The 24,477-nt window shown below is 51.2% G+C and overlaps 2 protein-coding genes across 3 annotated transcripts in view; both read left to right on the top strand.

Annotated features, from left to right (window-relative positions):
- Tbc1d10a (TBC1 domain family member 10A) overlaps window positions 1-17,434 on the top strand; it is a 33,157-nt gene extending 15,723 nt beyond the window's left edge. The window contains exons 2-9 of one of the 2 annotated variants that reach the window (XM_050141011.1): window positions 5,647-5,746; window positions 9,698-9,805; window positions 13,992-14,098; window positions 14,637-14,751; window positions 14,825-14,890; window positions 15,392-15,659; window positions 15,739-15,893; window positions 16,626-17,434. In XM_050141011.1, coding sequence (XP_049996968.1) covers window positions 5,647-5,746; window positions 9,698-9,805; window positions 13,992-14,098; window positions 14,637-14,751; window positions 14,825-14,890; window positions 15,392-15,659; window positions 15,739-15,893; window positions 16,626-17,078 — 1,372 coding nt within the window. In that variant the 3' untranslated portion in view covers window positions 17,079-17,434. The remainder of the gene's footprint in view (window positions 1-5,646; window positions 5,747-9,697; window positions 9,806-13,991; window positions 14,099-14,636; window positions 14,752-14,824; window positions 14,891-15,391; window positions 15,660-15,738; window positions 15,894-16,625) is intronic. The other variant, XM_050141012.1, reaches the window with a different exon arrangement.
- Window positions 17,435-19,671: 2,237 nt separating this feature from the next.
- Window positions 19,672-23,888, top strand: Castor1 (cytosolic arginine sensor for mTORC1 subunit 1). Its single transcript, XM_050141013.1, has 9 exons — window positions 19,672-19,936; window positions 20,472-20,542; window positions 21,559-21,746; window positions 21,829-21,961; window positions 22,160-22,283; window positions 22,637-22,750; window positions 22,919-23,001; window positions 23,095-23,189; window positions 23,352-23,888. The coding sequence occupies exons 1-9, from the start codon at window positions 19,824-19,826 to the stop codon at window positions 23,427-23,429; spliced, it is 999 nt and encodes a 332-aa protein (XP_049996970.1). The 5' UTR covers window positions 19,672-19,823; the 3' UTR covers window positions 23,430-23,888.
- The last annotated feature ends 589 nt before the right edge of the window (window positions 23,889-24,477 follow it).

Genomic DNA, 24,477 nt, shown 5'->3' on the forward strand with positions numbered 1-24,477 from the left:
GTTCCAGAGGATTATATGTAACTTTAAAGAGTCTTTTTTTAAGCCAGGCGGGGTGGCACATGCCTTTAATCCCAGTACTCGGGAGGCAGAGGCAGGTGGATCTCTGTGAGTTTGATGCCAGCCTGGTCTACAGAGCAAGTTCCAGGATTAGCTCCAAAGCTACAAGAAACTCTGTCTCAAAAACAAAACAAGGGGCAGGAGAGATGGCTCAGTGGTTAAGAGCATTGCCTGCTCTTCCAAGGGTCCTGAGTTCAATTCCCGGCAACCACATGGTGGCTCACAACCATCTGGAATGAGGTCTGGTGCCCTCTTCTGGCCTGCAGACATACACACAGACAGAATATTGTATACATAATAAATAAATAAATATTTTTAAAAAAAAGTTTTTTTTGTTTTGTTTTTTGTTTTTGTTTTTTTTTTTTTTAACTCAGGAGGCAGAGCAGGTACGTCTCTGAGTTCAAGCCAGCCTGGTCTACAGAGTAAGTTCCAGGACAACCAGGATTACACAGAGAAATCGTATCTCAAAAACCCAAAAATAAATAAATGATTCTTTATTAATACTTAACTTTGTGTGTGCGTGTGCGCACACTTACATGTGTGCAGAGGTCTAAGGAAAACAGATCTCAGGGATCAAACTCTGGTTGCCATGCTTGGAGGCAAGTACCTTCAGCCACTGAATCATCTCACTGTCCTATAAGTAGCTTTTTGATTGTTTGGATCTTAGTCTGTAGTCCAGGCTAGCCTCAAACTCACGACACTCCTCCTGTCTCAACTTTCCAGGTGCTGGGATGTATGCCACTATGCCCAGCCTACCTAACTTAAAAAAACTGTCTGAAATTGATTTGAAAATCAAAGTGCATATTTCTTCATGTAAGGGAAGCTTATTTCATAAAACATTTCAGTTATATGAATGTATACTTAATATAGAATGTGGGTCTTACCGTGGACCTCAGTTTAAAGTCTGAGAAACAGTGTTGCAGGCCAGATGAAGGTCTGAAAGTTGCACACACAGATGGTCAGGCTGTGAGGATACTGAGGGTTTGGCCTCTAGATGTGTAGGACTATAGCATAAAGGTCAAGAACATGGCCATGGAGTCACACAGCCCTTTGTTTTGTTTCAATTTTACTTCTTACAGTTGTGCATTGTAGGTCTGGTATTCTGTTGCTAACGGGGAGAGTGACATTGTCCTGGGGTACATGTGATAAACACATGAAATCCTGAGACAGAATTAGTTAAGTAGTAAGTGATGTATAAATGCTAACTACTGTTGTTGTTGGGGGTTTTGATGGTATATGAGGCCCTGGTGCTGACTTAGAAGAGAGAAGAAAGAGCATTTCAGACAAGAGTAGGTGAGTGGGTGACAAGGGATAAGCTGTATGTGTCTGGTATAAGAGGGCACGAGCACTGTAGCCCCAGAAGGTGGTGTTGAAATTAGAGGGAGAAGATACCAGGAAATTTCTGTCCTAGCTGGGGAAAGAACATTTAGCAGTAGAACCTGTTCAGCAGTAGGATGACTAGCCCGTGCCATTCCAGTAAAGGCTGATCCTAGAGATTGCTCTTAGTAGGCTCTTTGGGTATAGAAACCCCCTCAGACCACCTTCAAGAAAGAGGATAGTTGAAGGGGCGGCCACTTGTTTGTCTCGGCTGCCCAAAACCAAAATAACCACACAGAAACTGCATTAATTAAAATACTGCTTGGCCCACCAGCTCTAACTTCTTACTGTAAGATGTAAGGCTAACTCTTACATCTCAGTTTAACCCATTTCTATTAATCTGTGTATTGCCACGTGGCAGTGCCTTACCGGGAAAGATTTGGCATTTCTGTCTCTGGCGGCTCCATGGTGTCTCTCTCCTACTCTGCCTCTCTTCCTCTCAGCATTCAGTTCTGTCTTCCCCACCTACCTAGGTTCTGCCCTATCAACTAGGCCAAGGCAGTTTCTTTATTCATTAACCAATGAAAGCAACACACAAACAGAAGGACCTCCTACACCAGAGGGTTTTCTGGAAAGTGAGTGTGCTCCTGACCTGAAGCACCCCCACAGAGCATTTGGTCAGTTTCTCTCTCACTACTAGCAATTGGCTCATACACTCCACACTGTCAGGAGGGAGCCACCTTAGGGCCTTTATACCACCAAGCTGTTTAAAGCACTCCCATCCTCCCAGCTTCATCCCTCAGCTCCCCTCTTGGCATCCTTTTAAAGTCAATTTACAGTATCGCCTGTACACATATCAAAAAAAAAAAAAACAAGCACAGAAAAGGAAGGGGGCTAGCTTGTTGGCTTTTGTGTTTGTTTCGTTTTGTTTTGTTTTTAGTTTTTAGTTTTATTTACTGTGTATGAGTGTTTTGCCTGTATGTACATCTATGTACCAGTGCCTGTGGAGGTCAGAAGAGGGCATCGGATCCTCTGGAACTGGAATTATAGACACCTGGTCACTGTCATGTGCGTGCTGGGAACCAAACCCAGGTACCCTGGAAGAGCAGTCAGTATTCTTAACTGCTGAGCTATCTCTCTAGCCCTGGTGGGACTTGGTTGTTGTAGAAACCAGACATGCTTTCTAGGATCCTGACTGACACTACTGAAGGATCCTTTAACCTGATTTTTAAAAAATGGACATCCTGTGTGGGAAGACATACCCACCTGTAGTTGGAAACCATGCGGAGTGTTAGGGACAGCCAGGCCTCAGTGTCTGCCCTCCCAACCTCCAGATTAAGTTCTTTTACTGGAAGAGAAGCCATTTAAATGAGTATATTTCCTCAAAATTTCCCCAGTTCAAGGTTTTAAATTTAAAACAAATCTTCTATTTGATAAGCACATTGAGAGCAATAGCTTTTGTCTTTCTGGAAACTTGCCTCTTCATTGGTACAGCCTAGAATCAGGGGTGTCTTAGAATCCAGGAAACATGACCTTTTGTTTTGTGCCCTGTTTGAATTCTGCGTTGCTGTTTGGCACTGGGGCTTTGAAACTGCCAAAGATATCATCTGGTATCAGCTGACAGAACTTTTAGCGTGTTTGCCTGTGTTTGCAGTTGGGAGAATAGGTGTCCCTGAGGCTCTACAGTCACATTTTACCAACAAAAACCAGACCCCGGGGTTGAGCTGGCACATAGGCAGGGATTTCATCTCAGGGGGATTCTTTGGCAACTAGCAGTTTCAGTTGTAAGTCATCTTCTTTGAACCTTAGTTTCCTATCTGCACAGAGGGCTGAATCAGATGTTATCACACCCATTACTGCTAGAACTTCCTGTTTTCTCGTGGGCATACTACCCTCCATTTAGTTAACTAGAAGACTCATCACTGACTTGTTGCCTAAGTGAATACTGTTGTTGGTATACACGTCATCATGGCGTGGGGTGTAGGGACCTTTGATTTTTGCTTCTTAGGTGTTTGGGGTTTGCCTGAACAAGTGTATCCTCTTGTTAATTATTTGACAGCTTTGTGTTCTCTCTCTCTCTCTCTCTCTCTCTCTCTCTCTCTCTCTCTCTCTCTCTCTCTCTCTTCTCGAGACAGGGTTTCTCTGTAACTTTGGAGCCTGTCCTGGAACTCACTCTGTAGCCCAGGCTGCCTTGAACTCACAGAGATCCACCTGGCCCTGTCTCCCAAGTGCTGGGATTAAAGGTGTTTTTACCCAATAGAGAAAGAAAGTAACTTTGTGCCTTGGTTGGAGAGATAGTTTAAGGCACAGTGACTAGTGTCAGTGTGTTAAGAGGCCCAGTTTTTTGTTTTTAATCCTAGGCAAATTCTATTCCAAGGCTGAGTTCAGGCTCAGTTCCCCAGATAAAGTGCACTAAACAAGAGGACTTGCCTTTTGGCATCCTGGAGGCCTCAGCTCTGCCAGGGCCCCTCCCTCTGCACTTGCAACCAGTAAAAGTCACAGCAACATATTTCCTTCCGGCATAGAGGATCAGAAACTCCAGCTCTGGGCCAGGCCCAGCTCTACCATGTCCTGTTCCTGAGAGCTCCCCAGAGCTGCCTCAAGTGCCTCCTACCCTGTGCCTCTTTCAGGGCAGTCAATAGGACTGAATGTCAGCTTTGGGCTGTGTAGGGTCTGACTTGGAATTGAGTCCAGGTTCCTTACTGATTTTCTGTCTGACTCTGAGCAGGATACCCTTCCTGGGCATGTTAGCTTCTCTGTGCCTGTTTCCTTGTCTGTATCTAATCCTTTCTTAATACTGTAAAGTACTTAATTTTTTAATGATTTATTTATTTTTATTTTATTTTGTGTGCACTGGTGTTTTGCTTGCCTGTATGTCTGTGTGAGGGTGTTGGATCCCCTGGAACTGGAACTACAGAGAGTTGTAAACTGCCATATGGGTGCTGGGAATTGAATCTGGGTCCTCTGGAAGAGCAGTCAGTGCTCTTAACCACTGGCTGAGCCATCTCTCCAGCCCCCAAGTACTTTCAGTTTTTGTTTTTGTTTTGTTTTGTTTTGTTTTGTTTTTTTGGACAGGATGTCACGTTTCCCAGGCTGGCCTTAAACTCCTGCCTCTACCTCAAGAGGGCCAGGATTATGCCCAGTTTATAAAATACTACTTTTTTTTTTTTTTCCTGGAGGTACTGAGAATTGAACACAGTGCCTGGCACATGCTAGGTATCCACTCTATCACTGAGCTACAAATCATCAGACCAAGTACTACTTTCTTACTTGGGGAGTTGGGGGGAACTTCACAAAAACAAACAAAGAAATGTAAGATTTTAATAAGCCAGTACTTTAAAATGCACTTAAGGAAACTGTGTGTGTGTGACAGAGTTGTACATGTACATTTGTGTTACATGTTTGTCTGCTTTGCCATGACTCTGTAGGCCGGATAAGAAATCATATGTTCAGTGCCTGTATTATAAATGTAGTTTCCTTCTTTTCTCTGTTTTTGAGAGTTCTGTGAATTTGTGGGTCTCCAAGGCTTATTCTCTGAGGACACTTACTCAGTGACTGCTCTCCACATAAGACAGGGATTCCTCCCCCAACCCACCTCTGCCTGCTTTGGTGTTGATCTGCTTGGGCTGAGCCTCGGCACCCATCAAATGTCAACTCTACAAGGGGTCTGGGAACAAGAATCTGCTTAGCCTGCCCAGAACTGACACAGCTGCTCAGTCAGTAGGTACACAAATATAGAAGGTGGCATTTGAAGGACTTTGAAGTGTCTGTATGAGTTTAATAGGTGGAGACCACTTGGGGAGCATTCCTGCCAAGGGGGTGGCCTGAGTAGAGGGTGAGAGGTAGGAAAGAGCAAGCGTATAATTGGGAAAAGTCTGAGTAATGAGTTTGGCTCAGGTGAAAAGGTGAGCATGATATTTCTGTACTTGCTTGACTAGTTTTTGCATCCAACTTCACTCTTACACGCTGGCCCCTGAAGAGCTTATTTACTAAGGCAGGCCTGAGACAGGAATGTTTGACTTCTGTGCACAGAGGCACAATCAGCCTTTAACCTGGAGAGGCAAGGTGTCCCTGATCCCTTGACACATCGGGAGAGTAGGCACTTGCACCTGTTGTATCTGGCCTGCGACGTTTGTGCTCATCTGTAGCAGGGCATCATGAGTCTGCAGACCTGAAGGAGGTCTAGAGGCAGACTGCAGTGGACTACAGGGCTGGCCAGAGCAGGGCCTTTGCTTGTCTTGACACATCTGATACCCTGTCCTGCATCCACAGGCTGGAGGAAGTTCCCCTGGAGGTGCTGAGGCAGAGGGAGTCCAAGTGGCTGGACATGCTCAACAACTGGGACAAATGGATGGCCAAGAAGCACAAAAAGGTAAGGGGCCTGGCCTTGTGCAGTCTGGGGGGGAGGGGTAAGGGGGATGAACTTCATCTTTATAGCAAAATGGGGCTTCTCCAACTGCCAGACTGCCTTAGGGGTCCTCTATTGGTCAGGTGGGGAGTAAACCTGGCTTTAGGACTAGGACAGAGTTAGGACCTGGCATCTGACTTCAGGGAAGAGCTGCATAGAACTTTGTCCTGGAGTTAAACCTCAGAGCCTCTCTGTAGCCAACAGCCCTCATTGGTAATTTTGCTTTACACCTGGCAAAAGAAGGGCTGAAGAGCTTCCTAATTTTAATGCAGCTGACTTGTGGGAGCATTTGTCTTGACTGCAGTAATCTAGCTGACACCCTGATGCAGTTAGCAATAGCAGCACGCTTGCTTTACCAATGACCTAAGAGTCAAGCTTTAGTGTCGGCACTGTTGACCCCCACAGTAAGGGCCTTCTTCACCACCTAGACAAGTTGATGATTTTCCTCTTGTCTCCTGGCCAGAGTGAAAAGAAAGAAAAGTAACCCTACAATTTACAAGTAGTGTTACAGAAATGAGAATACCCATTCTCTGTCATTCTAGACTGTCCTTAGGTATAGACTTGGTCCACCTATGGGAACATCATACTCAAGTTACCTTTCTGAAGTGTGTGTGTCAATGTCCTTGGGAACCCTTTGCAGAGTTTAATCTCTGCCTGGCCTCTCATGACCACAGTCTGTGCAAATTCCCAATCTATAAAGTTAGCTCATTGCTTCCTGTCACCAGCTGACACACTTGTCTGCTGGCCCAGAGCTGCAAGTCTGGAGAGAGTGTGGGCTCAGTCTCACGTTTGTCCTCATGCGTGAGCTATGTAATTTAGGACATGTCGTCTCCCTCTCCTCAGACTCAGAGCCCTTAGTCTAGTGGGAGTGCTAAGCCTTTTTATGAGGATCCTTACAAGGTGGTAACAGGAAGTGCTTCACATGCTGCCAAGCAGGAGAGGCTCATCTAGGCTGGGGCTCTTTCTTGCTGTTCTGTGTAGGGTTGGGAGTAGAGTTCAGTGATAGAATATGTGCTTAGCATGTGCAAGGAAAGAAAGAATCTTCCCACCCCCCCCCCCCCAGGGAGTGTGTGTGTGTGTGTTGCTCTATAAACCAGGCTAGTCTCCAGCTTGCTGTAGTTCTTTTAAGTGCTGGGATTATAGGCATGTGCCACCATACCTGATAAACTCAGTATTTTTAGGACACTTATTCTCTTGTTGTTCCCTGGCTAACTTTGGGGCACTACCTTATCTTCCCTGCAGTTTTTACCCTGAGCTGTAGCTAGCTCTGTACCTCTCTTTTGTAGTTGTGGGGACCTACTTTAGTAGATCACCCTGCAACCCTTCCTTTTCCTTTTGACTTCCCTGGCACTGTGGGTAGAGCCAAGGGCTGCCTTTGCCCAGCAGAGGCCTTCAGAGACATGCTTTAGCCCATGGTACTCAGAAACCCAAACCAAGACTGCTGCCTCAGCTGTGGCCACATCGGGCTCTGCTTGGGTTCTCCTACCTGGCTTTGGAAGCATGGATTCTTTCACTCAGGAAGTCATGTCACAGGAAGGGTAAATAACCATTCTGGGAAGTGGGCTCAGACCCAGCATTTCTCCTGGATTCATCCTTAGTCCTGCTAGGAGGATGCCTTCCTCCACCTCCCAGTTGTGCTCAGGACAGAAGTGAAGGCCTACAGGGAGTCAGGACTCTGCCCTCCCAGAGTTCAGCAGGCAAGGGTGTGGCTTCACTTAGCTGTCATTGATGACCCCCTTCAAGTTTGCCATAGAGACTGGTAATCTTTTGAGTATTCTGGCCATACTTCCTTGTGTGTTATCCTAACTCATTCTGCCCGTCCTCCCTAAGGCAGGCTGATGACCATCTCCAGTACCTTTGTGCTAAAGAGTAGGGATCTGGAAAAGGCTGGATGTGCGCTTGACTCTCCATTTCCTGCCCTCACCCTGGTGTCCATGGGAGCATCAGAGTAGGCTGAGTGCGTCCAGGACTGTCCTGCAGCAGGCATGTGTAATGGGCTGAGAGAAGGTTGTCTTATGCTGACCTTGCCCAAGTGTGGGAGCTTGAAGGACCTGTGGCTCTGCACTGTCCTATGTCCCACTGCCAAAGCCTGCCAAAAGTGGCTTCCTTAAGGTGACCCTTGTCCCACAGCAACAGGAAATCGTCCCCAGTGTCTATGCAGTTCTCTTCCGCTCCCTTCTCTCCCAGTTTTCAAGCGGTCAGAAGCCCCAGCTTGGCTCTTTTGAATAGCCAGCTGCTGTTCCGTACTGACTGCATTCTACAGCCTGGTGTCTGTCTCCTTCCTGGTCCTTAAGTTGCTCTTAACTCTAGAAACTTTCCTTTTACTTATGCTCATCATCAGGAAGGCCAGCCACTTTGCAACCCTCTTGTGAGGCTTTAAATGTGAGCAGCTGAATCCCTTGGCGTTTCTGTGCCAAGTGCCTTTCTGGGATGGTGGTGGAGAGAAAGCCCCATACTAAGCACATTTCTCCCCTAAAGGAAATTCGACAAGCTTCCACAGTAACATGTAATGTTATTCAGATCTTAAAGCAGGTAAGAAGTGGCTGGTCTGAGGGTAGTGTGGGATTTAAACCCACATCAGGTGTTCTCATGCCACAAGCACTGGTCCCCTTGATCTCAGGCCAGGCTGCTTAGTGCAGGGGTGCAGGAGGGTCACTGCCTCTCAACCCTATCCTTTCTGCCATCACCCCACAAACTCAGGCCCTCTTTGCTCCTTTGTGCTCACCTGATGTAGGTCAGAAAGCTACCTTGAAAACTTCATTTGGGGATGAAGCCCAGGAGGAGCCTACTTCCTTTCGCCTATAGATTTGTGAGGGACCAGTGGGGTAGGAAGTACACAGGGCTGGGTCGCTCCAGCCTGTGTGGCACAGTGTAGAAGTGGTAGGGTTTCTGAGCCTGTGCTAATAAGAGTTTTCCCTGTTCTGAGGAAAGATGTTGTTCTTTGTTTTCAAATTTTCATGTAAATATATATATATATATATATATATATATATATATATGTAGTACATTGAGCATATTCCTATCTGTATCCCTTCCCTCTCTCCTTCCCTTTAATATCTTTTGTTCCCTTAAATAGTTCTGTGTCTTCTTAAAAGGCATGATAGTAGGCTGGCCATGGTAGCACATGTGTTACTCTGTGGATCTCTGCGAGTTCAAGGCCAGCCTGGTCTACACAGCAAGTTCCTGGCTAGCCTCCCTCTGCCTCCCAAGTGTTGGGATTCAAAGTGTACAAGTGAAAATGAGAACATGACACTTCAAGGTATGGTTGAGGAAGTTTTTATTGTAGATATTAGGGAGAGAACAGCCAAAGGCATCTGGAAGAGTCCAGAACAAGGAAAGAAAGAAAAAGACTGAACATGGCCAGCAGACTGGACTGGGCAGTGAAAGGGAGGGACAACCTAGAGAAGAGACCAGGAACCAAGAGCAGAGGACTGAAATGACAGGATTGCACAGGAAAGAGAAGCTGGGGGAAGAGAAGAGAAGCCGTGGACTGGAGAAGGTAGGGGTGTGGTGAGAAGAGCTAAGAGAGCCACAGACAGGTACTGAGTGAGCCTGGAGCCCTGCATTCGCTTTGATAGGCTAATAGGCACCACAGTTAGCCATTTGTCCCAGATATTTGAGACCTAACAGTATGTTCCACTATGCTTGGCTTCTTCTTTGTAAGTGGGTTTGATGTCTGCAGGGGATCCCAGAACCAATCTCCCATGGTTACTAACAGGTGACTGTAGTTGTGGGGTCCTGGTGGCAGCATGTCTAATTGCAGTTCCCATCCCTGCCATGGGCTCTGCATTGCAGGGTAGGAAAGCCCTCAGTCCCTTTCTGCTCTTGAGTGAATGCTCACTGAAGGCCCACCAAGGCTTGGCAGAGGAGCTGCCAGGGTGGATGCTTGGGCACAGCTGTCTTTTTGACTTTCAGATTCGTCTTCGGTGCCAGAAGGGCATCCCACCTTCTCTGCGGGGACGGGCTTGGCAGTACCTGTCAGGAGGCAAGGTGAAACTTCAGCAGAACCCTGGAAAATTCGATGTGAGTTTTCTTTCTTTTACTTCGTCTGCCTGTCATGTCTCTGGATTGGGCATCTCCCCGGCAGTGGATCTCCCATGTGCTGTCCTAGACTTCAGCAAGATGGACAATTGGCAGGACTTCTACTCACAACCTGACTGCTCAAGACCCAGATTGGCCCAGTTAGTGAACCACATCTCCTGGGGGCTGTTGTTCATCTAAGATTCTACCCTTAGCAGGCCTAGTGGAATGAACTTCATTACAGCTCTGCACCCTATTCTCTCAGCAGTTATTCAGGTTTGCTTTTATGGTTGAGCTCAGTGCATTACTTCATAGCTCCTGGTCGTCAGGAAGTGACCCTCAGACCACAACCCTTCCTGGTGCCTCTAACATGTGCCATAGTCTTTAGGAGCTTGCCTGTTAGGATCACAAGAGCCTTCACATTTCTTGGCCCCCATCCTCTATCTACTCTGTCTCCTGTCTTTAAGCCTAGCGAGACATGGTCCACTAGGTGGTCTTCACAGCTACTTGGGGTCAGAAGCCAGTCAGTCAGTAGTTAGAGACAGTGCCTTCTGTAGTCATGCCCCACCATCCTGCTCCCCAGCTCTCTCCCCATGGCTCCCATGGCATAATACTTTTCCATTCATTGAACTGAACTGCAGAGCCTGTTACCCTTGGAGAATACCATGGTAACAGTTGACCCAGCTTACCTCCAGACTTGGCTCCAGGCATTAGGGGTTCCTCTAGGCCACTGGGACTAACGATAGGCAGTGAGACAGAGCTGCCAGCCACCAACTCTTCATTGATATGCTTCATACTTCAGTAAAGAACTTCTCTCTGGCCAGACCTGTTCTCTGTGAAGAGTGGTCAGGGGCAGAGCAGGGCAGCCTGGAGTTTACACTGTTGGCCTGAAGAGGGCTCAAGCTATTTGTTGGCTGCATTTTGGTCCTGGGAGACAGAGAGCCTGATGGTGTGGCAGCACTTGGCTAGAGGCAGCTGAGTTGGGTTTGATAGTGCCAAGGGTGCCTTTTAGGCTCAGTGCCAGTAACTGTGTTCTCAATGTTTATTAAAAGAAAGGGTGAGTGGATCTTCCCATACAACACTGAGACCAGGTCCCACAAGAGCAACTTGATTCTCTAGTCTTCCCTCTAGTAGTAATGCATCCTGTGTTCCAGGGGCTCCATCCTGGCCAGGGCTAGAGTGTGAGGATGGGCCCAGACATAAGCGCAAAGGCAGGCTGTGAGTAGCTAGCCTCCTGGTGCATGGTCTAAAAGGAGTGTGTCCATAGTGCAGTGAAACACAGAGCTTTGGTTTTTGGGGGGGTTTTTTGGTTGTATTTTGTTTGTTTAGTTTTATAAGACAGGGTTTCTCTGTGTAGTCCTGACAGTCCTCACTTTGTAGACCAGGCTGGTTTGAACTTAGAGATCTGTCTGCCTCTGCCTCCTGAGTGCTGGGATTAAAGGTGTACACCACCACCCAGCAGAAGCACAGAACTTTGTATATGTGTGCCTAGATTAGTGCCAGAGAGAAAATGGCCACCCCTGAGATGGCTGGTAGGTAGATTTGTCTTGGAACCCTGAAGATGTATGGTGGGTCATCATGGCAATACTGGGGCCCCAGTGTTTTCAAGCACACCTGGAAAGACTTACCTGGGGAAGATCTAGAGAAAGTAGGGAGGGTGGGGTGTTCTCTTCTGCTCTGAGTGCCTGAGCCATGGGGAAGCACAGAGCTGACCTGTGGTGTCAGTGCTCTTACCTGTTCTCGAGCTCGGGGCCCTTCTGCACACACTACAGCATCTGGTGGCTCCATTTTCTCCAGCACTTGCTCTTTCTTGCCTCTTCCTTGGCAGAATCTTCCTGCTTTTTTTTGGTTTTGTTTTTCTCTGACTTCATCTCCTTAAGCACCTCAAGCACCACTTAGGTTCACAGAGGCTGCAGGCCTAACGACTGCAGCACACACTGGTCTGCTGGCAGCTGCACCTGCCTGTGGTATTCAGCATCCCTTTCCCTGGAGGCCCTGCAGCTACCCCTTTCTTTCCTTAGCTGTCCATGTGTGGTTGTGCACATTGGGCTGCTGAGGTTCCCGATCCCACATCCAAGGAGCTGACTTTTGGGGTTCTCAAGAACCACTAGAAGAATCGAGTGAACCTTCTTCCTGAGAAAAGCAAGCCTGCCTTGTACTCAGGTGATACAGGGGAGTACACAGGACACTAACTTGAGGGGGTGATGCCCAGTCCTTCCACTGAGAAATCCAGCCCCTTCCTCTGCCCCGCAACCTTCAACACTCCATGAGCCTCACTTCATTGTTTGCTTTCCAGCCCAGTTTCTGACATACTAGAGACAGGAGACAGAATAGAGATTGGGGCCAAGAAATGTGAAGGCTCCTAAAGACTACGGCACATGTTAGAGGCACCAGGAAGGGATGTGGTCTGAGGGTCACTTCCTGATGACCAGGAGCTGTGAAGTAATGCACTGAGCTCAACCATAAAAGCAAACCTGAGTAACTGCCAAGAGAAAGGGCTAGAATAGGGTGCAGAGCTGTAATGAAGTTCATTCCACTAGGCCTGCTAAGGGTAGAATCTTAGATGAATAACAGCCCCCAGGAGATGTGGTTCACTGACTGGGCAATGCTTTCTAGTCTGATGCTGCCATCCCTTCAGACTCTCTGTCCTTCAAGTCTGAGTGCTGCCAACAAATAGCTCGAGCCCTCTCCACAGAGAACAGGTCTGACCAGAGAGAAGTGTGTTGGAGAACACACTAGTTCTTTAGTATTCTGAATACCACTACCTCGGGCCAGGAGAGAAAGGGGCCTGTGTGCAGTCACTGTCTGCCAGGGTCAAAGCCCCGCCTGCACCCATCTGGTATGTTTGCCAAGGCTTCACTTTACAGGACTTTTCCAGATGCTGCTCCACTCCGCAGGCAACTAGTACTTGCTTGGCCTCCCGGCCCATCCCTCTGGATTTCCTTTTCTGAGAATGGATGTATGGATTCACCTAGAGTAAGATGGACAGACTCGAGCGTAGAGCTGTGAGCCTGAGAAAACATGCGCATGTTGCCAGCGCTCAGATGGAGACAACATTTCCAATGACTGTGGGACTTTATTCTGTTAGAGCCTGATGACTTTTCAAAAGTACACAGTCAGGGTTTGGAGAAGAAAGGCACACTGTTGAGCCCTCAGTACCTAGACAAGCACTTAAGGCTGACAGATGTCACAGTCCCTTCCTGAACAGGGGATACAAGCAGCAGAGTCTGGGTTTGGTGGCTCTGAGTCACACCTGCTTTCACGTCCCAGCTCCATCATTTTTCTAGTCTCAAGGCCTTGGGTAACCGACTTTATTTTGACCCTTCAGTTCTCTCATCTGTGTCAGGATTTGTTTTGGGGTAGTGAGTCCCATGTGTGTTCTACACTCAGCTCTGTCTTTGGCTCTGAGCAATGGTAACACCTGTAGCTATTAAGAAGAAGCCTTCTATCTGAAGGACACAACATTATCCCTAGATAAACAGCTAGGAGGGGCTGGCGAGATGGTTCAGTGGTTAAGAGCACTGACTACTCTTCCAGAGGACCTGGGTTCAATTCCCAGCACCCACATGGCAGCTCACAACTGTCTGTAACTCCAGTTCCAGAGAATCTGACACCATTATACCAATGTGCATAAAATAAAGTTAAATAAGGTTTAAAAAAAAAAAAGGTAAACAGCTAGGATAGATTCCTGCTCATAAGAATATTCTGAGAGCCTGGTTGGTGGTGGTGCACACTTTTGATCCCAGTACTCGGGATGCAGAGGCAGATGGATCTCTGAATTTGAGGCCAGCCTGATCTACAGAGCAGAACCCTGTTTCAAAAAAACAAAACTAGCTGGACAGTGGTGGCGCACGCCTTTAATCCCAGCACTTGGGATGCAGAGGCAGGCGGATCTCTGTGAGTTCGAGACCAGCCTGGTCTACAAGAGCTAGTTCTAGGACAGGCACCAAAACCACAGAGAAACCCTGTCTCAAAAAACAAAAACAAAGAATTCTGGATCTCAAAAAACAAAACTACTGAGCACTAGGATCCCTCTCAGGTTTCCCAGGGTTCTGCTATCTTCAGGAAGGCCTGGTTCTGTGATGCAGTTGGTGCCTCTGGTACCTAAGCTGATACCCAAGACAGTTATCTTCTACCAGAAGTGCCACCCTCCCCCCACTGCTTCCTGACATTATGTCCTTGCTTCCAGGAGCTGGACATGTCTCCTGGGGACCCCAAGTGGCTAGATGTGATTGAACGTGACCTGCACCGGCAGTTCCCTTTCCATGAGATGTTTGTGTCCCGAGGAGGCCATGGGTAAGCAGGCTAAGCATGTGGGCTGGGAAATGGTTCTAGGATGTCTCTTAGGGACAGGGAAGATCCCTGTGTCAGGGAAGGTACACTGAGCTTGGGGGCATGTGCTCAAAACCCTGCTATTAGCCTTTACCTTCTGGTTTGGTGTACTGACCCACTTGTGACTCTTTCCTCTCTAGACTGCTAGAACTTTGCTGGTTAGGCCTTCTTGATGTAGGGAAAGAGGTAAGGGAGGCTGGTGGACCGAAACAGTAGGCAGGAGGGGAGTGATATATTGGGCAAGGGGATAGAGCTGCCTAGCAAGGTAGCCCTCTCTAGCCCCTCTTCAGTCTGTATCTATCTGCTATATAGCCCTGCCCCAACCCCTGCTTTCTCTTTAAACCCTGTCCTTGGATCCCAGTGGGAGACTGACCCACAGTGACCACAGTACATCCTTTCCAGGGAAGAGCAAGTCCTGAGGCAGGTCTGGTTCAGTGAAGTACAGGGGAGGTGGTGGGCAGTAGCCATGCTTGCCATCCTATCCTGCTTGTCCTCTCCACAGCCAGCAGGACCTGTTCCGTGTGCTGAAGGCCTACACGCTGTACCGTCCTGAGGAGGGCTACTGCCAGGCCCAGGCACCCATTGCTGCTGTGCTGCTCATGCACATGCCTGCTGAGGTACCCAGGACCCGGGGGGGTGGGCAGGGGACCTGACCTCAGCCACAAGGGCTCATGCCTCTCTCACCCACAGCAAGCCTTCTGGTGTCTGGTACAAGTCTGTGAGAAGTACCTGCCTGGCTACTACAGTGAGAAACTGGTGAGTACCTGCTGACTTGGGTGCCTTCTGTGGCCACTCCAAGGCTAAAGTCCCAAAACCTGATAGAGGCCACTCAGGCACCAGCTTCATCAGTTATATTTCCATCTGTGCCTCTGGCCATTTGATGTTCTCTGAGGTAGTGGGATGGATCAAAATTCCTCAGGGCTCCTGGTCCCTCCCTCCTTGACATAGGTATAAGAGCCTGGCAGTGTGGTACACACCTTTAATCCCAGCACTTGGGAGGCAGAGGCAGGTGATCTCTTGAGTCCAGTGCTAGCCTGGTCTACAAAGTGAGTTCCGGAACCCCTGTGTTGCAGGGAGGGGAGAGCTTCTGCTTGCAGCTCCATTCTGTTCACTCAGAATGCCTTTCCCTTGTCCTTCAGCCCAGGAGTGGCCCTTTCCTGACCTTGACAGGCTGCACCTGTTCCTTCCTTGTTTGGGAAACTCAGCCCCAGTGTTCCCTTTCCCATTCTGTATCTAGTTTGCTCACCTGTCTTTCAGTACTCTATAGGCTCCAGCTACCTGATGCTGACCCAGTATGGGCTGTGGTCATGCTGTGTGGCCTTGCTGTTTCTCCAGGAAGCAATCCAGCTGGATGGTGAGATCCTCTTCTCACTGCTACAAAAGGTGTCCCCCGTGGCTCACAAGCACCTTAGCAGGCAGAAGATTGACCCCCTGCTGTACATGACAGAGTGGTTCATGTGTGCCTTTGCCCGCACCCTGCCCTGGAGCTCCGTGCTGCGAGTCTGGGACATGTTCTTTTGTGAAGGTATCGGGCAGTGCTGGATTGTGGGGGGTGCAAAAGAAGCCCACAAGCCTCCCTTGGACTCATCACCTGCCCCATACAGGCGTCAAGATTATCTTCCGTGTGGGGCTGGTACTGCTGAAGCATGCACTAGGCTCTCCTGAGAAGCTCAAAGCCTGCCAGGGCCAGTATGAAACCATCGAGCAGCTGCGGAGCCTCAGCCCCAAGATCATGCAGGAAGCCTTCTTGGTCCAGGAGGTGCGGCCCACACCTCCCACATATTATTGGAGGGAAGGGAGCTGGTTTTAGAGGAGGCCTTATATGGCCCTGCTCCAAGGGTTGGTCAGCCCAGGTCAGGACTGATGGACCTCATCATTTTGCTAGGCAAGTGGGGCCCAGCTGTGCAGTGCCTTCCTTAGTGAGCCTGCTTTGTGAGTAGAGCAGAGCTGTGATCTACTGCCCTCTCACTTCTCCTGAGGGTACTTGTTTTTCGGAGGCTACAAATTAAGAGACATAGGCATGGCCAACTATCGAGAGGGGGCAGACCAAGGCCAGGCCAATCTTAGTTCATGTTATAGGGCAGACATAAAAGGCCCTCTTCACATATGCCACTTCCAGCAGTGTCCCCATTTTACCTTTGAGGAAATAGAGGCTCAGAGGCAGATTTCAATTCCAGCTGAAAAGTAGTGGAGCCTGGACAGTCAGGCTGCCCTCGTCAGTAGGGGACAATACTGGATGAGACTGGGGTTGCCTAGCCCTGCTGCTTCTATCCAAGATGGAAGCTGGGTGGGCCTGTGAGCTGCCGGCAGGTCTGTCCTCTGAGACAATGGGTCTTTCATGTTTGGCACTCAAACCATAGTCACATCCTTCCTGGGTTCAGCTTTTAGCAGACACAGTTAGGGGTTGCTGGTGGGTGGGAGAGCCTAGGATTGGAGACAGAAGGGAAAGGTCACGCTTTCTGGTGCTCACTTGTCCCTTGTTGTCCCAAAGGTAATAGAGTTGCCGGTGACAGAGCGCCAGATTGAGCGAGAACATCTCATCCAGCTGCGGCGCTGGCAAGAGACCCGTGGTGAGCTGGAGTGTCGCTCTCCACCCAGGATGCATGGTGCCAAAGCCATCCTGGATGCAGAGCCTGGTCCCCGACCTGCCCTGCAACCTTCTCCATCCATCCGCCTACCCCCAGACGCAACCCTCCTCACTTCCAAAGCAAAGCCGCCCAAGCAGGTCCAGAAGGAGCAGAGGAGGACAAAGGCCAGTGGACAGCTGGACAAGTCCCCAGGCCCCAATCAAGCCACAGTGGTGACTGCTTCAGGAGATGCATGTCCTCCTCAGGATGTACCTCCAAAGGACCCAGTCCCCCAGGACTCTGCTCCCCAGGACTTAGCCTTCCACCATTCCCAGGAGAGCCTGACCTCCCAGGAGAGTGAGGACACCTACTTGTAACCCGGGGAGTTCAGGCCTCCAGGTGGGGTCTCCACACATCTTACACGGTTCAGAGACTGACAACACTCCAGGTCCTGTGTACCTGAAGGCCCAACTGCTTGACCATTGGGCTGGGATAGAATCTGGCTGGCCCAGTACAGATTCTGCCCAAGCCTCCTTATTTATTTTCTCTTGAGTCAAGCTGGCCCAGCCAGCACAGGCAGAAGCTATGGCCAAATAGGTTGGGTCTCACCCAGCCCTGTCCTTCTGGGGGATATTCTTCAGGACTAGGGTGCTGACGTGAGGGGAAGCAGGGGGTACTCTTGTGTAAAATAGAAATACGGTTTTGTACAAAAATAAACAGGCTTGTATAGAGAGCTGGTGTGCAGCTAGGGACCCAAAAGGGGTATCACCCTTCATCCTGGGCCCCCAGCCCGGCAGGAACCCCTCTGAAACATACCTTTGATACACGAGGCCCCAAGTCCAAGGCCAGCTGCTGTTCTAGGCTCTGTTCTCTCTGATGCTGTGTCCATCTTCTGACCTAGATGACTTGAACTGAAGCTCACCACTGGGGCAGAGCAGGAAATAATCCCTGAGGTCCCTGGGTTTCTCTGTTGTAGCCCTGGGTGTCCTGGAATTCACTTTGTAGACCAGGATGGCCTTGAACTCACAGAGATCCACCTGAGTGCTGGGATTAAAGGCATGTGCTGGCCTGGTCCCTGTCTTTTTATTGGGGGTGGGAGTTAGAGGTGGATCCCTGTAAGGTAGCTTAGAGCTGTTCCTCCTCCAGAGCCAGGCCTTGATGCCACTTCAGATCCCATTAACTTCTGAGCACTTCACACTGTGTCAGGGGCTGCCACCAGGATGAGGCACTGTAGATGCCTGACACAGGCTTCCGCCAGAGGCAGACCGGTAAGGGGCGAGGTTGCTACTTCCTATTTGCGGACATGGTCCTCTTGCTAGACTGGGATTGTGCCTGACAGAAAAGGAGTTCTGTGTCCTCCACCTCCAAGAGCCACATTTGTACCCCAAGGCCCTCACTCCCCAAGTGAGCAGACTGCCATGGAGGGGCAGGCAGGTGCTCAGTGACAACCTGATAACTGGCAATGGCGAGAACAGGGTGTCCCTGGGAGAGGGTTCCCCCCTTCTGCTGAGGAAGCAGCTTTTCTAGTCAAACAATAGTGGCTGTTCCTGGCCTGAGACCAAGCTGGGCCAGACCATAGGAGGGAACAGGGAGGGAGAAACAGACTCTCGCTGGGAGCTTCAGACACCGCCTGGGCCTAGAACATGTTGTTCTGGCACAGCTGAGGATACCGAGGCTCGAGAAGTGAGTGGACACCAGAGGCCCTGGGCAGCTCACTCGCTCTCTGCTCCTGCCTCTCACCCTCTGCTTTCCCACCCTCCACACCTGCCATGGTGAGATGGACTCAGCCTTTGGGAAGTGCTCCCACCCCACTCCCAGTTCTCCAGAGGACCAGCCAGGATGTGGCTGCACTGTGTTCCATGAGAATCATCTGGAGCTAGAAAAGCCAGGAACAGGGTTGAGCCCAGCTTCCGTCTGCCTGTGGTACTGGGTCCAGAACACCAAGTCCTGCATGGACCTGCTGGATCCCAGTCGTGCCCGAGGCCGACTTTAACCTACCTTATTCAAGGCCTTCAAGTTGAGGCTTGAGTGCCTGGGCCAAATCGAGGCCCCATGGAGCATGCTGTGTCCTGCCGTGGAACCAACCTGTGCCTGCTCATTCCTGCTCAGCCTTGGGGTCTTCTTAAACTTGATCATACCTGGGGTGTCTGCCAGCGCTTGGGGCCTTCTTGGATCGGAAGCAAATCTAGATGTGCTCAGACCAGTTGCGTTCTGCTGAGGGTGACAGGCTTTGAGGAGACTTCTATGGGGCTCAAGTCTCCAGCCTGAATACCCAGGGAGCCTCAAGTGCAAGGGCCTGTCCCCTCAATGCCTGAGCCCTGGGCGGTCCCAACTCAGGTACTTCTGGGTTCTTTCCCTGGAATAACCCCAAGCTTTGCTTAGCTATGTGATAGGATGCTTTTTCTGTGCTTCCCCTTAGAGAGGAGCATTCTACTCTGGAAATCGGGCGATTAAAACCTAGGACGGCTGGTCAGAACGATGGCCGGGTTGAGGATGCAGTATTACCAATACCAGCCCAGGGCAGCCCTTGCCTAGTGATCTTTAGTACGATCAGCCCTGTCAGCTCTGCAGCCCCTGTCCCCAGCAATAAAAGGAAGGACAAAGGCGCCACCCAGCTGTACCGCGCACGGGTCTCCAGTCTCCACGCTCCGGATATCTGTGGACAGCATTCCGACCCTAGCCGAACACCGGCAAGTCTTAATTGCCTCAACTGTAAAGCCCACGTGCAAGCCTGGAGTTCAGACAGGACCCTGAGCTTCCGGCACGTTTCCAAACCCAACACAGCCGGCGGCCAGCGGAAAGGGCGTGGCCGGGGCGTGGCCTGGAGGCCGCCGAGGGGTGGGAGCAGGCAGGGATCCCCTGACGGGGCTAGAGGAATGGACCGTAGACCAAGTCCGGGTTCGAGGGCAGCCTGCAGCGCCGGGAAGGCGGGGCTTGGGAGGAGGCGTGACCACTTCGTTGAGTCTGTGGGGCGTGGCCTTCGGGGAGTGGGTCGCTGCCTGGGCGGGCCCGCGGCATAGCGGGCGGTGCGGAGCCCCCTCAGCGCGGCTCCTTTAAGCCGGGCGCCGCCCCGCCACTGCCTGGGTCTAGCTGGCGGCGGGGCCGTGGTCGGGCGATCTGCGATGGAACTCCACATCCTAGAGCACCGGGTGCGGGTACTGAGCCTCGCCCGCCCGGGCCTCTGGCTCTACACTCACCCTCTCATCAAGCTGCTCTTCCTGCCCCATCGCAGCCGGTGCGCACCCGGGTTCAGGGGCGCAGGTCAGACGGGTGGGGGCTCCTCTGTCATTCCAGGCCAGGGGCAGAGGATTAGGGTCGCCGCGAGGAAGCGGCGTGTACCGGGTGGGGACGTTGTCCTCTCTGGCCGCCGTCTGGTTGGGGATTACCCTTTCTGAGACGCCGCCTATCCGGCCTGGAGCGGTCCTCTTGCTGGGCTAGTCAAGGTGCAAACTGCCTGGGATAGGCAGTGTAGTGGAGCATGCCTTCTAGCCCTGCCTTAGCCCTTTCCCAGACTCCTCACGTAAAGTGTAAGAGTTGTCTAGGGGAATCCAAAGCCCGACACCTCTAGGGTGTGGAATGGAGGGGAGATCTGGAGTTGGAAAACAGCCGGAGATCCCAGACGTTGGACCCAGACCACGTTGCTCCGAGGAAGAAGTTGAGGCCTGAGGGCGGGTCAGGAAGGCGCCTGGCGGGGGGTCCTTTAGTGCTGCTGGAGCAAAGTTCATTTGTCCTCTCCAGCCTGAAAGTCCCCACCCCTTCCTTCCCACTAGGTGCAAGTTCTTCAGCCTGACGGAGACCCCGGAAGATTACACGCTCATGGTGGATGAGGAGGGCTTTAAAGGTGGGAACTGACCCCTTGCTCACCTCTAAGCCCTATTCTTACCAGGCACAGCTTCCAGAGAGCTTAGAACTCAAAGGCATATGGATCTGGATTCGAACCTCCACCCCTCACTTAAGTACTATTTTCTCATGTCTAAGATGTAGTCATGGCAGTTTAACAATATTTATGAGAGCTTTATAAAGGGCTGGATATGAGTCCCAGGCCAGCAAGGGTGGGGGGGAGTTCTCACAGTTTTAGGCCAGAAAACACCTGTAGCTGTTTTAACCCCTGATCATTGTTTCTTCTTGGAATTAGCTCCTCGGTGAAAGCCAGCTTCTCCTTTACTGGCCTGGGAAGTCTAAAAGTCTGAGGGTTGGGGAAGGAATGCAGGAACAGGCAGCAAGCCCAGAGCAAGGTCCTGGGGCCTCCTGGCTGTGCTTGGGCGAACAACAGTCACCCTGGCCCTTGTCCCTGTTCAGTACTGGAACCTGGGAGCTGACTCCTGGCTCCCACTTCTGCCTGCCTGTCCTGTCCTCTAAGGCCTGGAGTCTCAAGCCAGCCACCTGGAGCTTGGCCTAGCGGCCCTCCCGAAGGACTTAGTTTCCCTGTTCTGCAGGGAAAGCTCTGGCCTGCAGGAGAGCACCTCCCCATCAGTAGGTCGCTGGGCGCCCTCTGGTGGTGTTACGAAGCCAATCAGGCCACAGAAAAGTCGTGAGGAATATCCCATTTTGCAGATAGGAAACTAAGACTAAACAGGGCTTGGGATTCCAGCATTTAGGAGGCTATGGCAAGAGGATCGGTTTGAGTTCAAGCCCAGCCTAATCTACATTGTAAGACACGGCTCAAAGGAAACAAGCAATGAGCAACCACTTGTCTCAAGTCTCACAGCAAATGGTAAAGCCGGGACGTCACCCTAGTGCTGAGTTTGAGAATGCTTTCATACACACGGAGGCAGAACTAAGGAGAGACCGCCATGAGCTCCAGTCCTGCCCTGCCCTGCTAGAACTCACTAAGGTTCCTGTACCTCCTGCCCACAGAACTACCCCCATCCGAGTTCCTGCAAGTGGCCGAGGCCACATGGCTGGTGATGAACGTATCCTCTCACAGTGGGGCGGTGATGCAGGCTGCTGGCGTCACCAAGATTGCGCGGTCTGTCATTGCCCCGCTGGCTGAGCACCACGTGTCTGTGTTGCTGCTGTCCACATACCAGACAGACTTCATCCTGGTGGGTTCGGGCAGGTGCTGTGGCAGGGCGGGAGCCGAGGTGCCTGGGGCTGCGTAAATGTGTGCCGTTTGCCTTGACCCAGGTTCGGGAGCAGGACCTGTCTGTAGTGATCCACACACTGGCCCAGGAGTTCCAAATCTACCGGGAAGTAGGTGGGGAGCCTGTTCCGGTTGCCAAGGATGATTCGAGCAACGGCTGTCCCCGAGCCCAGCACGGTAAAGTCTGCCCGCCAACACCCAGATTTCGGTGGGACCTTTCCCCACAGGAGGGCTTGTTTTTCCGAAGGGTTGGGATGGGTGTTTCTCAATGTGTGAGTTGGAATAGGTACACCCAAGCCCTTCCCTGACCAGCCACCAGGGGTCGCCCCAGCCCAGGATTGCCTTTTCACCTTATGGCCCCTGTGTCTCGTGCAGGGCCCAGCCCCACGGTGCATCCCATTCAGAGCCCGCAGAACCGATTCTGTGTCCTCACACTGGACCCTGAGACATTGCCGGCTATTGCCACCACCCTCATCGATGTCCTCTTCTACTCACACAGGTGGGCCATGCGTACACTTGATCTCTGGCCTCACTAGTGCTCCGTGCACTCTGACCTTTGTCTCATCCATCCCTTCTGTCACTCTGTGTCCTCAGCGCCTTAGGGTTCCTGACAGCCCAGTAGCCCTCAGCCAGAGGTGTTGACAGAGCCACTCCAAACCACATACACCCCAGTCAGGCCCTCTGCCCAAGGCCATTGGGTTTTGGCAGTTAGGGCTTGTCCCTTGGGAAATCAGGATTCTCTCACGAGGCCCTTTCCAGAGCCATTCTTCTGGCTCCTCTGTAGTCTGGTATTCAGGAAATGGAGAGGGCCATGTGCCTGGCAGAGCCCTTGACCCTGTCATCCCTCTCCAGTGTCCCCAGGGAGGCAGCCTCCAGTGGTCCTGAGTCAAGCTCCATCCCATTCTTCGCCTTCTCCCTCATTGAGGGTTACATCTCCATTGTTATGGATGCCGAGACCCAGAAAAAGTATGTAACCCCTCCCTGACCCCCAAGAAGGTCATAGCCCCTCAGCCAGCCTCAGGGAAAGGGGAAGGTGGGGTGCCTGACTCTGTGGTTGGCAGGAGGATCTGCCCCAGGGGTCAGGGTAGTTAGGGATGCTTCGGTGCCCTTCCCATCACCCACCTGCCTCCCTAGGTTCCCCAGTGACCTCCTGCTGACCAGTTCCTCTGGAGAGCTGTGGAGGATGGTGCGCATCGGGGGACAGCCCCTGGGTTTTGGTGAGGACCACACACACCCTGAATTGGGGGTTAGGGCAAGCCTATAGGTATCCACAGTATCTACTCTGAGCCACCTGTGTCTCCAACCCTCAGATGAATGTGGGATTGTGGCCCAGATCGCGGGTCCCCTGGCGGCTGCCGACATCTCTGCTTATTACATCAGCACCTTCAACTTTGACCACGCCCTGGTGAGTGCCTGGACTGGGCTGGTCATCCCTAACTACCTGACCCCTGGGGCATATCCTGCAAGATCCCAGAGTGGGGGCGGGAAGAAATTCCAGCTGATTTAGGGAGTTGGGCGTCCCTGGCCAGACTCGGCCCTGGCATTTCGTGCTGTGCCCTTACCCCAGGTTCCTGAAGATGGGATCGACAGTGTCATTGGTGTGCTCCAGCGAAGGCAAGAAGGGCTGACTTCCAAAGATCTGTAGGGAACACAAGGCTCCCAGAATTCCCTTACCATAGGGCTCTCAGAGACTTTTCTGAGCTCTTTCCTGAAGCTGCAGAATGAGCCCCTGATCCTACCAAGGGACCCTGGTTCTGCTGTCTGTATGTAAGCTGCATGGACCTGGCCCTCAGCACAGTGGGCAGTGCTGCCTCCAAATATCTGCCCAAAAGGACACCTTGGTGCTTGGGGCTTAGACCCCCCAACCCATCACTTTCTACATGACCTCAGCGTTTGCACAGTCCCTGCGCGAGGCTCGAGCCATCTCCTTCTCACCTGGCTGGGTCCTTCTGCCCTGAGCTGGGCTCTGATCTCTAGCTTGGGTTGCCTTCCTGGCCAGGTGAGCTCCAACAGTGCCTTCCCTCTTGGGGCTCCCAAGGAAAGGGTTTTTACATCTCACTCATATTTTTATGACTGTTTAAATAAAAGACTTTCTGAGCTGGGCCTTCAGGTTCTGAGTGTCAGCCAGTGTCAGGTCTTGGCCTTCCAGATTTCTCCGACCTCCGTGACTTTTCGAGCAGTATGTATGTGTGACAGATGAGTAACTGAGGCCTCTAACACATTTGTGACGAGGTCACGTGGTTCCCAGCCAAAGCTAGTCTGGAGTCCATTCATTCTTAGTTACAGGATGACCTAGAGTTCTATTCAGGGAGAAATTCCTGTCCCTCTTACCTGAGTCCCCTAGCTGGACACTGGGAAGCTATCCAGGAGCTCCCAGAACACCTTCCTCCCAGGCCACTGCCCACATTCCTATGAGTCTTGCCTGAATTCTTTTTTTTTTTTTTTTTGGTTTTTCGAGACAGGGTTTCTCTGTGGCTTTAGAGCCTGTCCTGGAACTAGCTCTGTAGACCAGGCTGGTCTCGAACTCACAGAGATCCGCCTGCCTCTGCCTCCCGAGTGCTGGGATTGAAGGCGTGCGCCACCATCGCCCGGCCTTGCCCGAATTCTTATGTTCCTCTTGTGGAGAAATTACACAGTTTATGACACTTGAGATGGTGGCCAGGCCTTTTCCTGCTGAGGGGCAGGGCTAAGCA

Source organism: Alexandromys fortis, unplaced genomic scaffold (genome assembly GCF_014885135.2).
Source record: "Alexandromys fortis isolate MF-2015 unplaced genomic scaffold, M_Fortis_MF-2015_v1.1 scaffold_7, whole genome shotgun sequence".
Taxonomy (NCBI): domain Eukaryota; kingdom Metazoa; phylum Chordata; class Mammalia; order Rodentia; family Cricetidae; genus Alexandromys; species Alexandromys fortis.